The following is a 14,590-nucleotide window of genomic DNA, read 5'->3' as shown; positions in this document are numbered from 1 at the left end:
TTTCAAAAAAATGCCAACCCCTATAGTGCATTTTGAGGGCTGCCAAGGGAATCTTTTAAATGTACACTAAGCAAAACTATTAGCTTACATATTTGTATGCAGCTTAGCACCCCTGCATACATAGGTACGTATTTGTATATATTCTAAGCTAATAGTTTTTGATTAAATACTTTATTTATTTTAAAACCAACGCCATCTACTGATTAATAGATGCGACATTAACATATGCTGGCAGAGCAATATAATTTTCAAGTGAACGGACGAAGCCAATGATTGCACGGATGAGTCCGTGGTCATGAATCTCGCTATCGAGTTTTCCGTAAAAATACAGTGTTCTTCTGGTAGATGGCGACACTGGCCTTCTTAACTTACCAAATGAAACGGTAAAATTCTATGGATATAGCGTTTCGTTCAATTTCAAGCTCATGACGGCAACGACGAAGTTTGGTTTGGTTTTAGCGCGATAAAATAGCTCCACGATCCGGAACCGATCGATGGTCTGCAAATTTATTAGTAAACTGTAACTCTAGGTAGGTACTAGGTAGTAGGTACCTGATTTTTGGTGTAGGCTAATACAAATCATACTTCCCTGGCATCGCATAAAAGGTTTTCTCCTACGTCATGCTACCATCATCCGATGTCCCCGTCCCCGTCCCCCCAATTTGAAATGACGTAATTTATGAATAGCCCCATACAAGTTTTTTGTCCATAAGTAACTTTTTTTATCGATAAACAGTCTTTTAACTCTGGGTACAAGATCAGGTGCTGGTGTTAATTGTGCTCACATCTTGCACGAAATGCGTTTCTGATTGAGAACATATATTTATTTCGTTATAACCCAAAAAGGAAACCTTAGCCTCGATGTAGCTTTTTTTTTTCTTTTTTGCAAAGACGCAGCCTTTTGTGTCTGGCCGTTGTCCTCAATTTGAAGGTCACACCCGCGAATAAGAGGCAATGGCAACTTTAACTCGTGGGTCGTTTTTGTGAGCTGAATCTTCGATTATCAGTAGGTATAAACTCGATTATGAGGAAAATAACAATATAACGTTTTAATAGAAAAATAATTTTATTTGTTAAACTCAACAAGAAACATAATAATTTGATAGTATTTTTAATCATCTTTTTTCATGTGTTTTATGATGTGGATATTCTTTTACTTCGTATGAAGAGACCAAATAGCTTATTTAAATTATTTATTACCCTCTATTTATGTAAAGTAATACAACACAGCATTCACAACAAAAGGTACATGAGGTACATCAAAAGTTGATAAAAACAAGTGAGTAAAGAATTTTAAACATAGGTACCTACATTAATTCTAGCAACAATGAACAACATGAAACAACAATCAGTAAAATTACATAAAAAATATCTAGTAATGTAAATGTATATTTTGTTACTACTTTAAGCACGAAGACTAGATCTAAACATAACTTAGACCTAAACTATGAATAATCTTCGGTTAAAATAATGTTGTTACGGTATGAAGAAATTACATTAAGTACTTGCCTTAGAGGGCAATTCAAATTTACATTGTTAAATGATATCTCAAATATCTAAATGATTAGATATTATTTTGAGGTCACAATGTAAGTTTAAATTGGCCTCTTACACTATAAACCCCGGAGAACCATTATGTCAGAAAAAGAAGCATATACAAAATGGTTATATTTTGCATTCATTATCTTCCACCCCTAAAGTAATAGTTTAAATTATAAAGCATTATTTTTAATTCGCGCTAGTTCGACAAACAGGAACAAAATTATCTAGATTTGAAATAATTTAAAGTCTGTGCGGAAAGAGAAGAGTCATAGAATTTATTGGTTCCTTTGCATTCCACGACTCTTCTCTTTCCGCACTAACTTGTACTGACTCAACTTATATTTATCTTTTGACCCAGTGATGACCATTCCTATATTTATCCAAAAACATAAAAGCGTCCGCATTACTTGGAACGACATCGACATGTGATTATCTAGAAAGACTGAGGTCGTTCATAATAGGTCTCTTAATTTTCATTTCAGCTTCGCTTTGGAGCTTAGAATACGCTTTCGGAGTTTTTCTCCTCCGCTTCGTAGGGTCTTCGGCATCCTCAAAAATTCTCATATTTTTCAGTTTATTATTTCAATCATCTTTGTCAATAATTGATTGGTAGTCGTTGCTACCATCAGATAGCTAGATTATTTAATATCTTTCCTTTTTTTATTCGTTGTTACTTAGTGTTTTTAAAATATTAGTTCTTAAACTCAATAGTAGGTACCTAATAACAATTATTTCGGTGACATTATTTTTTGAGTTTTGCAAACCGTCGCTACCGCACTTTTTTATTTCAGGGACATTTTTAAACATTTAACATGAATTATTGTATCGTATTTTTTCCACGGTTTAAAACAACATGCGGACCGCATGGACCAATCACAAAAGTTTCTCTAGGTTGCATTCTCTCGCTAAAAACGAAATTTCGAAATTCTTTGTCTTTCGATTTTTGCAAAAAAGAAATGGAGTTAGACGAGAGACGATATTATAAACACGGATTTTGTGGAATTCTTTCGTAATCCTAATCCTAAAACAGCATGTGTTTCGTTAGATAAGAAACCGGCGTATTTCGTGACAAACATCGAGTATAATAGATAGAGATACCTACGTACGAGTAATGTAGGTACACAACTACAATCCGCTCTGTTCCTAAGCTGTATTTTTAAATGTATTCATGTCAAATAAATATGGTATATCATTTTTCCTCCATGGGCACGACTATAGTGTGCGTGACTATATCATTTTCTTCATCGTCAGCCAATGCCAAGTATCTTTCAGCCCAGTCATTCAGACAACACAGTGCTCTTCTCTTGTGTAGTGCCTTGATCACACGCCGTCTAAATACTACCAGTATCACGAAGATTATCAGCCCTTGGAGACAGTTGATTATGTCGAGAATCACCCTGAAAACAGAAGTTTATTTATAGCTTACACGTGATTGTATATTTTAGGAGTTTTAAAAATAACTGACCGCACAAGCGTCAATGTCAGGCTAATCTCTAAATATGTTTACCGACTGATTTTATATCTAAGTACAATCCGGAAGGAGAATTGAGTTTCGGTGTAAACAAAATGAAGTGGTAAAATAATAGATACAAAAGCTCCTCGATTTTTCCGTGGTACAAAATGGAGCACAAAAATAAACATTCAACTTACCCAATTATGTGGACTGGTGTCAATGACGTGACCATCTCAAATATCCACGGTAAACCCATGATAACAAACAGCCGCAACATCATTGTTAACCTGAAATTATAATTTATGTTTCTTAGTAACGTTTTTCAGTAATAAAATTTTTTCATGGGCCTAAAATTGTGGTCTCTGGTTGCGCGGTTGGAAACATCAAAGACCACAGCGGTGTATGTTTCACCACCATGCAGTGCATTTAGCGTTTTTAGGCAAATTTTTGTTCTACGATCAAACGTTGTACCTACACAGCATCCAGCGTTGGTGTATGGTGGCACGACTGAAGGCATAAAAAAAGAATTACATAGTTACATGTGTAATTGAATACTCACTTGTATCGCAAGGCCTTTAAGTGTGTCGAGGAGAACGTGTGCTTCCACAAGAAAATTGAAGCGTACACAAATATAGCCACATTCGCCGCTATCAGAATCGTCATAATACTGTACATGTAAATCCATATGCGTCGCAGATCTGCCAAAAGATATAAATGTATGTTTTACTCATTTTTGAGTAACTTAAGGTATGCCGCTAAGGGCCAGTTGCACGTTCCAGGGTTAGCAAACTAACTCGGCGTTAACTGATACAACAACTCCGAGTTAGTTGGCAACCCTGGAACGCGCAAGTTAAAGTGAAAGTTGAAAATGTACTGCAAGTTGTGATTGTCTTGCCCCATTAGAGTTCAAAGAGTAATGACCAGAGGTTGCGGCAATATAAAGCCACCATTGCTTGGGAAACAGATATGCCCACTTCGGCAAAATTTAAATGCTTGCAAGTAGGTAATACTTAGGTAATTGTTGGTACTTACTGCCTAACTTGCGTAAGCTTTCTGAACGTAGCTATCGCTTGAGACAATCCAGCCAGGATCTCAAGGCCAAGACAAGACTCATACTTACACACACAAGCTCGAACACGAAAACTGCTTAAGGGGACGGTATATGACGTTTTCGATTTAGAAATGGGGTAAATTGACAGAATCTGAAAATTTACCCATCGCTACCGTCGCCTTAATGAATCCGATAGCAGCGAAACATACCATGAAACCAACAATGAGTGTGGCCTATCCCCGGTTTCTCGTGGCGACCCGGAGTGTAGTTAACGATGAGCAATATAATTGTAAAGAGGGCGGGAACCCCCCACCCGTATAGGGCGTACCATAAGAACTCCTTCAAGCCGTAACTGCAAATCGTTGAACGCCTTAAACAAGCAAAATAGTGATTAATGACTACTACATTGAACATGGTGTCAATTTGTGTCTTTTAATTTCACTTTGAAATCTGCCTTTTGGCTTAGTTTTTACATTCTCTGTACTTATTCAAATTATTTTTATTTCAATGATATGTATTTTCTTTTTTCTTTCATTTTGATATCTCGTACTCTGAAAACTTACTTGATGTTACGTAAAATTTGTATAGCGATCGCGTTCATCCAGAAAAAACTTGATATTATGAAATAATATGCAAAAAATCCTGAAAAATAAGAAATTCACATTATGAATTGTGAACATGTCATCAGCAATCATGAAATATAAACAGCATGTACAAAAAAGCGGCCAAGTGCGAATCGGACTCGCCCATGAAGGGTTCCGTATTTAGGGGATTATTGACGTATTAAAAAAAAACTACTTACTAGATCTTGTTCAAACCAATTTTCGGTGGAAGTTTGCATGGTAATGTACATCTTATATTTTTTTTTAGTTTTATCATTCTCTTATTTTAGAAGTTACAGGGGGGGGGGACACACATTTTACCACTTTGGAAGCGTCTCTCGCGCAAACTATTCAGTTTAGAAAAAATATATATTAGAAACCTCAATATCATTTTTGAAGACCTATCCATAGATACCCCACACGTATGGGTTTGATGAAAAAATTTTTTTTGAGTTTCAGTTGTAAGTATTGGGGAATTTTGGGGACTCCCAAAATTTATTGTTTTTAGGGTTCCGTAGCCAAATGGCAAAAAACGGAACCCTTATAGATTCGTCATGTCTGTCTGTCTGTCTGTCCGTCTGTCTGTCCGTCCGTATGTCACAGCCACTTTTCTCCGAAACTATAAGAACTATACTGTTGAAACTTGGTAAGTAGATGTATTCTGTGAACCGCATTAAGATTTTCACACAAAAATAGAAAAAAAACAATAAATTTTTGGGGTTCCCCATACTTCGAACTGAAACTCAAAAAATTTTTTTTCATCAAACCCATACGTGTGGGGTATCTATGGATAGGTCTTCAAAAATGATATTGAGGTTTCTAATATCATTTTTTTCTAAACTGAATAGTTTGCGCGAGAGACACTTCCAAAGTGGTAAAATGTGTGTCCCCCCCCCTGTAACTTCTAAAATAAGAGAATGATAAAACTAAAAAAAATATATGATGTAAATTACCATGTAAACTTCCACCGAAAATTGGTTTGAACGAGATCTAGTAAGTAGTTTTTTTTTTATACGTCATAAATCGCCTAAATACGGAACCCTTCATGGGCGAGTCCGACTCGCACTTGGCCGCTTTTTTTTTCTATTTTTGTGTGAAAATCTTAATGCGGTTCACAGAATACATCTACTTGCCAAGTTTCAACAGTAGGTATAGTTCTTATAGTTTCGGAAAAAAGTGGCTGTGACATACGGACGAACAGACAGACATGACGAATCCATAAGGGTTCCGTTTTCTGCTCAATTTCTATTTTTAAGAGTGTATTTTGGCTGATTTTCGCCGACTAAATAAGTACCTTTTTGAAGCATTTTATTTACCTCTGATTGCACACCACGTCATATTCTCGTAGGCCATCACCTTAAGTATACACATAAGTATGTTGGCAATGGCGAGACTGATGCATAAGCTAATTATGCTTTTTCCTTGCAGGTCTCTGAAACGCATTTAATCATACGGTTATTTAAATCTTACTAGTAGATATAACTTCTCTAAACTATTCTCATTTCTTCTTTTGGCTTAACTAACAAAAACACGTTTATTATAAAAATATAAATTAGGTTAAGGATCAAGATCCCTTTCGAATATTTGTATCCGATCATAAAACAATGCATTCATTGCATAGTTAGTCTTCTGTCTTCGTCATAGATTAAGTTCCTTCCATACTGTCCTTTAATTTTTTACCATCTAATTTGCAAATTTATTTACCCTTCTCTCTAAGGGCTTGGTAACAGACTGAATTGATTCATAAGTCTTTCAAAATAATCCAGTAGGTAGTGAATTAATTTTCTTGCGTACCTAAGTTCTGGAAGAGCCAAGTAGACTAGCGCAGTCAGTACAAGGAAGACACTGGACACTGCCATGAAGTACCCCAGCAAGTCCTGACTGACGACCTCTTCTTCTTCCGCGTCTAAGCAGATCAGGACCACTGACGGTATCAACGTCCCATTGTCCGTCTGCTGTCCTAGGCAGAAACTGGAAGAGTAAACGATTTATTACAATAGGTGTGACCCTTCAGGGTAGCTTTCCTTTTAAAGTTATTGAAACTATAATTTCAAATGGGCGCGAAGGGTTATATGTTATATCCCACTGTTGTGTTTAGTGAAAGATAGTCCAATTAAGGTGGAATAAAGTAAGGACTCTCATGAGCATTAATGTTATAACTACAAAATTATGGCGTAACATCTCAATATAATATAGGTATGTCTTTCTCTTGCGTTCGATGCGTTTTAGTCCTTGACGCAAGAATCGATGAAGATAAACTACTTCTAGAAAACTTATGTCACCCGTATGGGAAATCTGAAACCGGTACTTTGTTTACTTTAGCCATTGCCATGACCACAACGCGATGTAGGTTGTTGTGTGGTGTGGTCCAATTACCGTAATTTCGTATTTTTAAATACAATATAGTAATTTTATGTTTAAGAAAATAGAATAGCTAGATGTCCAGGCTCTTTTAATTCTATCGCATGCTTATTACCTATACTTACTCGCCTTTTTCAATAGAAGTTAATTCAGCCAGCTCATCCTCCATAATTATCAGTCTACCTCCATCCCCCAGCTTAACCGGGAAGTGTGAGTTGTTTGTCAATATCGCAGTCATGTTGTCGAAGCACGCGAGAGTGATCTTCGTCGTGGCATTCGTCTTGGTGTCTAAGCATTGGTTGAGGCCATCGTCATCCACCCAGATTTCTTCATTCCCGGAGCAACAATAGGAACTGGAACTGTTGTTCATTCCCAACGCTGCACTGATGACCAACAAGAGAAGGTAGCATACTTTTCGATTGTTATGATTCGACATTTTAGAAAAGTTTATTTGTAAAATATTTTAGGCGCTTCGCTTATAACTTTCTTGTGACGCTGGCAGGGAAATCTGTAATGAAGAAAAAACCGTGTTATGAAACCGTGTATGGGACAAAAATGTAACGAAGGAAGGCACCAGTCAGCCAGGAATGTCAAGAGCCAGTGATCACTGGTCAGCAACAATCAAGTCTATAGTATAGTTTGTCAAAGGACTGTCTCATTTCAAACATAGATAGAGAGAATCATACTATCTTTGTCTTACACTAGTACTAGCACCCAAAAGAAAAGGATGAGTATAGTTTTTTGTTCCTATTTACTGACAAATTGGTTTGACCAACTATATTAACAATTTTAAAATATTGATAAGAACGAGGATGTAATGTTATTTCCTTTTTCATAAGATATAGGGACTGAGGACAATTGAAACAATTTATTTTAATGACCTGTAACTATTTTGTTTTTACACTACATAGTTATCAAAGGTTCTGAGGTATTTAGTTCTGAAATAAAATTTGTTTGAAGGCTCTACTGGTCATAGTTATGTAATGATAGGGCATTAAAGAGAATGTGGAAGTATAGTTCTATTGACCCCATAGGAGGTTTAATTAAAACACTATGTGGGGTCATTTGAAACACCATAATATATTTGGCAAAATGGAAGTACTTTTATGATTTCTAATCTATTTAAATGACTACCACTGTATACCACGAGATCAACAAAAATCGCAAACATATTGCAAAAAAATCTCAATTTATCAACGTGTGAAGATCATGAAAAGGATACAAAAAGAATGAAACTTCTAAATTTCTTTCTTGCGATTATACATATAGCTTCAAACTAGTTTTAATGCAACAATTAAATATGACAATAAGGAGTTTCAATAAAAATGTGTTTCATACAAAAATGCCATTTTTTTAACAAGTAATTGCTGAAATAGCTTTTGAGGTACCGTAGAATGACACTAACGATCGTTTTCGCGCGATGTTTAAAGTAACTAAATAAAATTCAGTTAATTAGATACTTATGTCAAAACTTAGGAATATACTTAGCTGAAACATTGTGTTTTTCGGAACCAATACAAGTGTACCGACAATACTTAATTTTAAAGGGACTTCAGAATTTGTCATCATACCTAATGGCTGCATTAAACGTGAACGTGAAACCTAAAGTTTTTAAAGAAATCCTTAAAACATACCTAAGGGGCTTAATATTCCCTTTTATAATCTCTTTAGTACCACTGTTTAATAATCGTATGAAAATACACCACTGATTTAGCTTGTATCGTTTTTTACAAAGATGTATTTTTAACGAAGCGGAGCGTAAGGTACACTCGCCCGATGTCGACTAACTGAACACAGCAGGTTTGGCATCGTGATATCGCAATTATGGTACCTATACAAATTTCGAATAGATTACCTAGGTATTTGATTAGAAGTTCGTACTATTGTAAGGTATAAATTATACATACAACCTCCCAGTTCTAAAAATAATGATGGCTACGGTTTCTAGAAAGGGCCGGTCAACCATGTGTATGTTAATCGAATACCTGTACAGTCGGCATCAAATAGACAATGACAGGCTGACATTGGCCAAATATATCGTAACACAACCCCACCACCATACAAAATAATTGGCCACCTACAATGATATCTTGCAGAACAATATCCGCAAAAATGACACACTCTTATGGTGCCACAAATAAGATTGTGACAGGTACTTTTGCCTCCTACTTATATATCATATAAAAAGTAGATGATGGATATTAATTAATGTTTTTTTTTTGTTTCAGTTGCTGCAAATGCTCAAATTCTATACCCGTTTTGAAATCAGCGATGAAACTGGAGACCCTCTAACGGACCGAGACATGACACTGCTCCACTATTCAAGAATAACCTCTCTACAGGTAAAACAAACAACACTTTCATGAGTTTTCACTATTTATCGTTATCTCAGCAGTTGTTTTACGTCATAGGAAATTGTCGGAAAGAGGGTAAGGCGTTCCATTTACAGTATCGCTGCATGCGAAAAATGCTCGTATCAACAACACAATCTGAACAAATATTTGCTATCGCAAAACGCATAGCATGCAAAAAATATGCTGGTGCAAAACCGCAGGCCGCACCACCTGTGTACTTCTTTCCGATAGCTCGTGGTTTCGCCAATTTTGTGTCACGGACGTTTTAACCCAAGCCGCATGTCTACTTTATATCTTAATTCTCTTCTTTTCGATTATCAAAACCCGATAGGTCGCCGGTCACGACACAATTTTTGACAAAAGTGTCTATATTAATTCTCGCCTTGAGATTATAGCGCGAGTTATCAACAAAACAAATAGGATTACGCCATGTGGCAAATTAGGCAATGCCAAAGCCAAGGCCATGGGTGCAATTCCAATAGCTTACAGAAAATGAGCGAGAGATCGTTTGCTTTCATAGTTTGTATGCTCGCCGTCGCACTTATGCTCGCATCATAATCGAATACAAGTATACCCGATTTAATATTTCACGCAGTGCATCTCGCTCACACTAATATTGGAACCAGATGCACTGAGAGTACGGAATGCTGTTCCATATTGCACCCTTTTTGATTTTTCCAAGAAAAGTCTGGGCACCACCAAGTAAGGTATGGATGAAAGTATGTATGTCAAGTTACTCAGTCACCTAGGTGTTTTCTTTCTTAAACCATTTTAAAATTATATATGTATAACAAGGATATTTCTACTTGGTAGGACATACTCTTGTAAACTTAACATTTAGTAACTTCTTTCTATGATGTTTACTGGTTCCGTATAATATCATTAACCTTGGTTTAAAAAATTACCATGTCTGTTTAAGGCAACCAGATTTTCCTTTTTAGTTACAACTCGCAACCTCAACAACCTAGTTAGTAGTACGCCTCCAAACTTTAAGTAAATTTAAAATAGATTCTGAACAAGTCGTCAAATGATTTTTCCTTCTTTCTCCTTCTTATATGGTCCGAAATTTCCAAATTACAATTTGACTTTATAGGAATGGCTAGACTAGAGCTACGACAATACTATCAAAAAAACCATTGACTCGATTCCTTAATTGAGTATAATATCGTATGTTATTCTATACAACAAATCCGGTGCTTATTGAACTTGCAGTTTCCCTCAGGAGGTATTGTTATTCCGTAGACTAACAATACAACCATGCATGAATAAATTAAATAATCTCGAATGGAATACAGACTGTCAATTAGGCTAGTTTTAGTGTCGCGCTGACCGTCGGTGTGGGTCACTCCGCACCGGACCAATATGTATTAAGTTCAGGGAGCGCTTTAGAGTAAAGCTGACGGAACCGCGCGGAGTTGAACCTCATACAAATGGTCGTCGCGGAGCGATCCCTGCCGACGGCACCCGACGGTCAACGCGACACAAAAACCAGCCTTAGTTGTAAGTTGTCGTTATTTTTATTAAATTGTGTAATAATTTGTTGCAGAAGGCAGCATTTGCTAAATTCCCCGACTTGAGATTATTCGCATTGGCCAATGTTGCCAGCGTTGACACTCGAGACTCCTTGCACAAGCACTTCGGCAGCTTAAGGTAAGCAAACTCAACAGTAAATTTATCGTATCACAGGTCTATTGGTATAAATATGTAGTTTAATACTAAGATATATATAGCATAGGTATTAAGTATTTTCCTAGTTATTGTGTATCGAATCTTATACTACATTTACATTCAGCTCCGGCAATCATTTCCTAAATACTGCTGCAACACGCTCGAGTGTGAATTTACATAATGCCACCATTCACTTCGCTTTCAAGTTTCGCGCAATGGCAGACGTGTTTCTCCTCCAGCCGGGCTAGCACATGATTGGCCCGACAGTATCTCGCGGCGTGATAGGCTACCCGTCCCTCTTTTTTTAACGTCTATCTAGTTAGCAAAAGACGGGTAGTCTATCTCGCCGCGAGATACTGTCGCGCCAATCATGTGTTCGGCCTACAGGCGCTCGGCATTCTCGGCAAGTACTGAGCTGAGCGACGGAGCAGAATGTAAACACTAAACACACACTGCCGCTCGCGCCGCCGGTCCTTGGGGAGTCTTTTGGGGAGCGCCGGCCAACGCGAGTGGCAATATCAGTGGTGTGAGGAGTATCGTGTTAACAGACTCGTCCTGCCAACTTCCCTGCTCAATTCGGCTGAATGTAAATACGGCATTAGATTCTTAAATAAGATCTCATTTATATAGCGTCAATCCCCGTTGCGCGCTCGAGCAGTGCAGTTGTTTGATGATACATAGTATGATTGTATTTGTATTATGATCACTTAATAAGGCTTACACGATACGTATTTTATGACATTAGATTAGTTTAAAAATCGGTAAATCGTATCCCGAGCTAATAAATATACTTTAAAGTCATTAACAGTCACAATTTTTGGCAATTAAAATTGTTTTTACTTTTGATTAGCGACAAAGCGCTACGCGCTATAGCTACGCACCTGAACCTGGTGCCTCCGGAGGGGAAGGAGCAGGAAGCTCCTCATTATCGAGTCGACAAGGAGTTCCTCAAGGAGTTGCTGGTATATCCTACTTTTTAATTCGAACTAAGTTAGGTAAAACCTCGACCTTCTCGAAATTTGGTGAGGTGAATGAAATAAGTGAAATCACACACCCAGACAAAATATTAATGGAGATGTTATTGTGCGTGTGACGTGTTATAGGTACCTATCAGCCGTCAGCTACCTTGTTTATAATTCACATCAGCTTTCTCAATGATTTCATTTCATTTATTCATTCATTTACGATATACATACATTGTGTTTGAATAACAGATACTTATATAAAAAATTAAAAATAACATGCAATAAAATAAAATTCTAAAACGAACAGTCATAATATGAAATGATTCCAAGGTGATAAAATATTCGACTGTTGGTATGAATTTTAATTTATAGTAATGTAACGTGTTATAATAATAACCGATGACGAATCATTTCCAAAGGTTAATAACGTGCTTTCATTTGTAAATCTTCGTGTATTTTATCTGATTTTGGTAAAGGGATAGGTTTGCCTGTTATTTTCTAATGTAGGTATCTCTGCTATGTACAGTCAGCAAAATTATTAGCTTAGCACCCCTGTATGCAGAGGTGCCACTCCACTTGTTTCGTATACAAATTTATATTTTTATTAAATAGGTACTTACTGGATTTTGATTTATTAAACTCGCGCAAATTTTGGAATTCAAAAGCGCAACGAAAACACTTTTCTGTACTCACCTGCTGCCGTATAAATAATTGTGTTTTTCACTTTTTCTATTAATAAAATTAAGTTGCAACTAAAAAACGCAAATAATTAGACAAAAAGCGCACGCTAACACGTAAATACGTCGATACCTATAGGTAGATAATCTGAGACTGACTAAAACAGGTAGGTAATTCAAACTCAAGGTTGAAATTGATAAGTTTACGATAATTTATCATCGTGTAATATTATTTATGTCACTGTCCTATTTACCTGTTCAGTAAAGACAGTGAACTTGAATTGTGTGTACATATAAAACAATGTACACGACTCGTTAAGCACATTTGTTGCTGACTTTAGTAAACTAAACAACAATATCCAATACTCATATGACTGGTTTTTCGATAAACCCGAATAGCGTCATTCGTAATCGTGCTACAAGCCACAAATAACCATTAATCGTTTATCTTAATCTGTCATTTGTTAGAAAGAGATGAAACAAATTAAGTAATTAAGGCTAGTACAGTTTTATGAATAAGGGGGTTAGTCTGCGTATTTTAAACACCAACACCGTATACAATTTTTCGTTTGTAAGACCGTCATAGGGCATCTCATACTCTCTTAAGTCTCTTACTATACTCCTCTTGTATTTGTATACGTAAAGGGTGTCCCAAAAAGGACGCAAGATTTGAAATTGATGAGAAACACATTTTTTCGTTATAATATATTTGTATATAAAATCTTGAAATACATAAAATAGGGTTATTTGTGGAACGGGTCACTGTTTGGTGCGGATTTTGGGCTGGAGGCATTATTGGACCATATTTTTTTTCAAAATGAGGCCGGTCAAGCAGTTACTGTTTAATGGAGCTCGATATCGCAACATGATAACAAGGTTTTTTCTAGCCGAATTAGAGGATATCGATGTGGAAGCAATGTGGTTTCAACAAGACGGGGCCACTTGCCACACAGCCAGAGAAACGATGCAATTACTGCATGAAACATTTCCTAGTCGTGTGATTTCTCGATTCGGTGATCAGATTTGGCCCCCTAGATCTTGCGATTTAACGCCTTTAGACTTCTTTTTATGGTGTTATTTAAAGTCTAAAGTCTATGCCAATAAGCCCACAACCACTCATGCTTTAAAAGAGGAAATTCGGCGCTGAATTGGAGAAATTCAGCCGCATCTATGCAAAATGGTCATAGAAAAGTTTGACAAAAGAGTGCGTATGTGCCAGGAAAGCCTAGGAGGACATTTGCCTGACGTATTATTCCACAAATAACGCTCTTTTATATATTTCAAGATTTTATATACAAATATATTATAACGAAAAAAAAAATGTGTTTGTCATCAATTTCAAATCTTGCGTCCTTTTTGGGACATCCTTTATATACGTACGTACGTACGTACTTCGCTCAGACACAGTCGGAAAGGAAGCGTTTCGCTCCTTCTTTCCTACCGACCGTCTGTAAGTGGAGTATGTGTACAACTCAAGGTTTAGAAGCGACGAAAGAGATTATAGACGGTTTTACCTGATAGACGTTCTTCACTACATTGACATTATCTCACTCCCTAGATCTCGCGGCATGAGCGCCGTATATCACAGCTGGAAGAACTAAACTCCATGCCATTGTATCCCACCGAGGAAGTGATCTGGGACGAGAACGTGGTGCCCACGGAGATATACAGCGGCGAGAACTGCCTCGCGCTGCCGAAGCTTAATCTGCAGTTCCTCACACTACACGACTATCTGCTGAGGAACTTCAATCTGTTCCGATTGGAGAGCACATGTAAGTTTAGTGGTCTCTAATACTACCTTTAAACAGCTGAGTGCGTTAATGCTGCGAGCGGGCGGAGTGCGTCAGTGTAACGTTCTCTGTATGTTCTCATAGCCAAGCTTTATTTTAAACTGAATCCAAATCCATCCGTTGCTGT

At 36.9% G+C, this 14,590-nt stretch overlaps 2 protein-coding genes across 2 annotated transcripts in view; one reads left to right on the top strand and one right to left on the bottom strand.

The window, feature by feature from the left end:
* LOC134655915 (RNA helicase aquarius) overlaps positions 1-14,590 on the top strand; it is a 91,059-nt gene that overhangs the window by 43,868 nt on the left and 32,601 nt on the right. Inside the window, exons 7-10 of the mRNA XM_063511418.1 lie at positions 9,238-9,351; positions 10,910-11,013; positions 11,882-11,993; positions 14,232-14,445. Of these exons, the coding sequence (XP_063367488.1) occupies positions 9,238-9,351; positions 10,910-11,013; positions 11,882-11,993; positions 14,232-14,445 (544 nt within the window). The remainder of the gene's footprint in view (positions 1-9,237; positions 9,352-10,909; positions 11,014-11,881; positions 11,994-14,231; positions 14,446-14,590) is intronic.
* On the bottom strand, positions 2,696-7,501 carry LOC134655907 (G-protein coupled receptor Mth2-like). Its single transcript, XM_063511407.1, has 8 exons — positions 7,135-7,501; positions 6,443-6,619; positions 5,965-6,080; positions 4,610-4,688; positions 4,256-4,416; positions 3,555-3,693; positions 3,193-3,282; positions 2,696-2,939 (listed from the first exon to the last, which is right to left on the bottom strand). Exons 1-8 carry the CDS (start codon positions 7,443-7,445, stop codon positions 2,732-2,734), a joined length of 1,281 nt encoding a protein of 426 aa, XP_063367477.1. The 5' UTR covers positions 7,446-7,501; the 3' UTR covers positions 2,696-2,731.

The sequence above is a fragment of the Cydia amplana genome, chromosome 17 (genome assembly GCF_948474715.1).
Source record: "Cydia amplana chromosome 17, ilCydAmpl1.1, whole genome shotgun sequence".
Taxonomy (NCBI): domain Eukaryota; kingdom Metazoa; phylum Arthropoda; class Insecta; order Lepidoptera; family Tortricidae; genus Cydia; species Cydia amplana.
The sequence above is the reverse complement of the archived record's forward strand: the minus strand, read 5'-3'. Positions and strand labels throughout refer to the sequence as shown.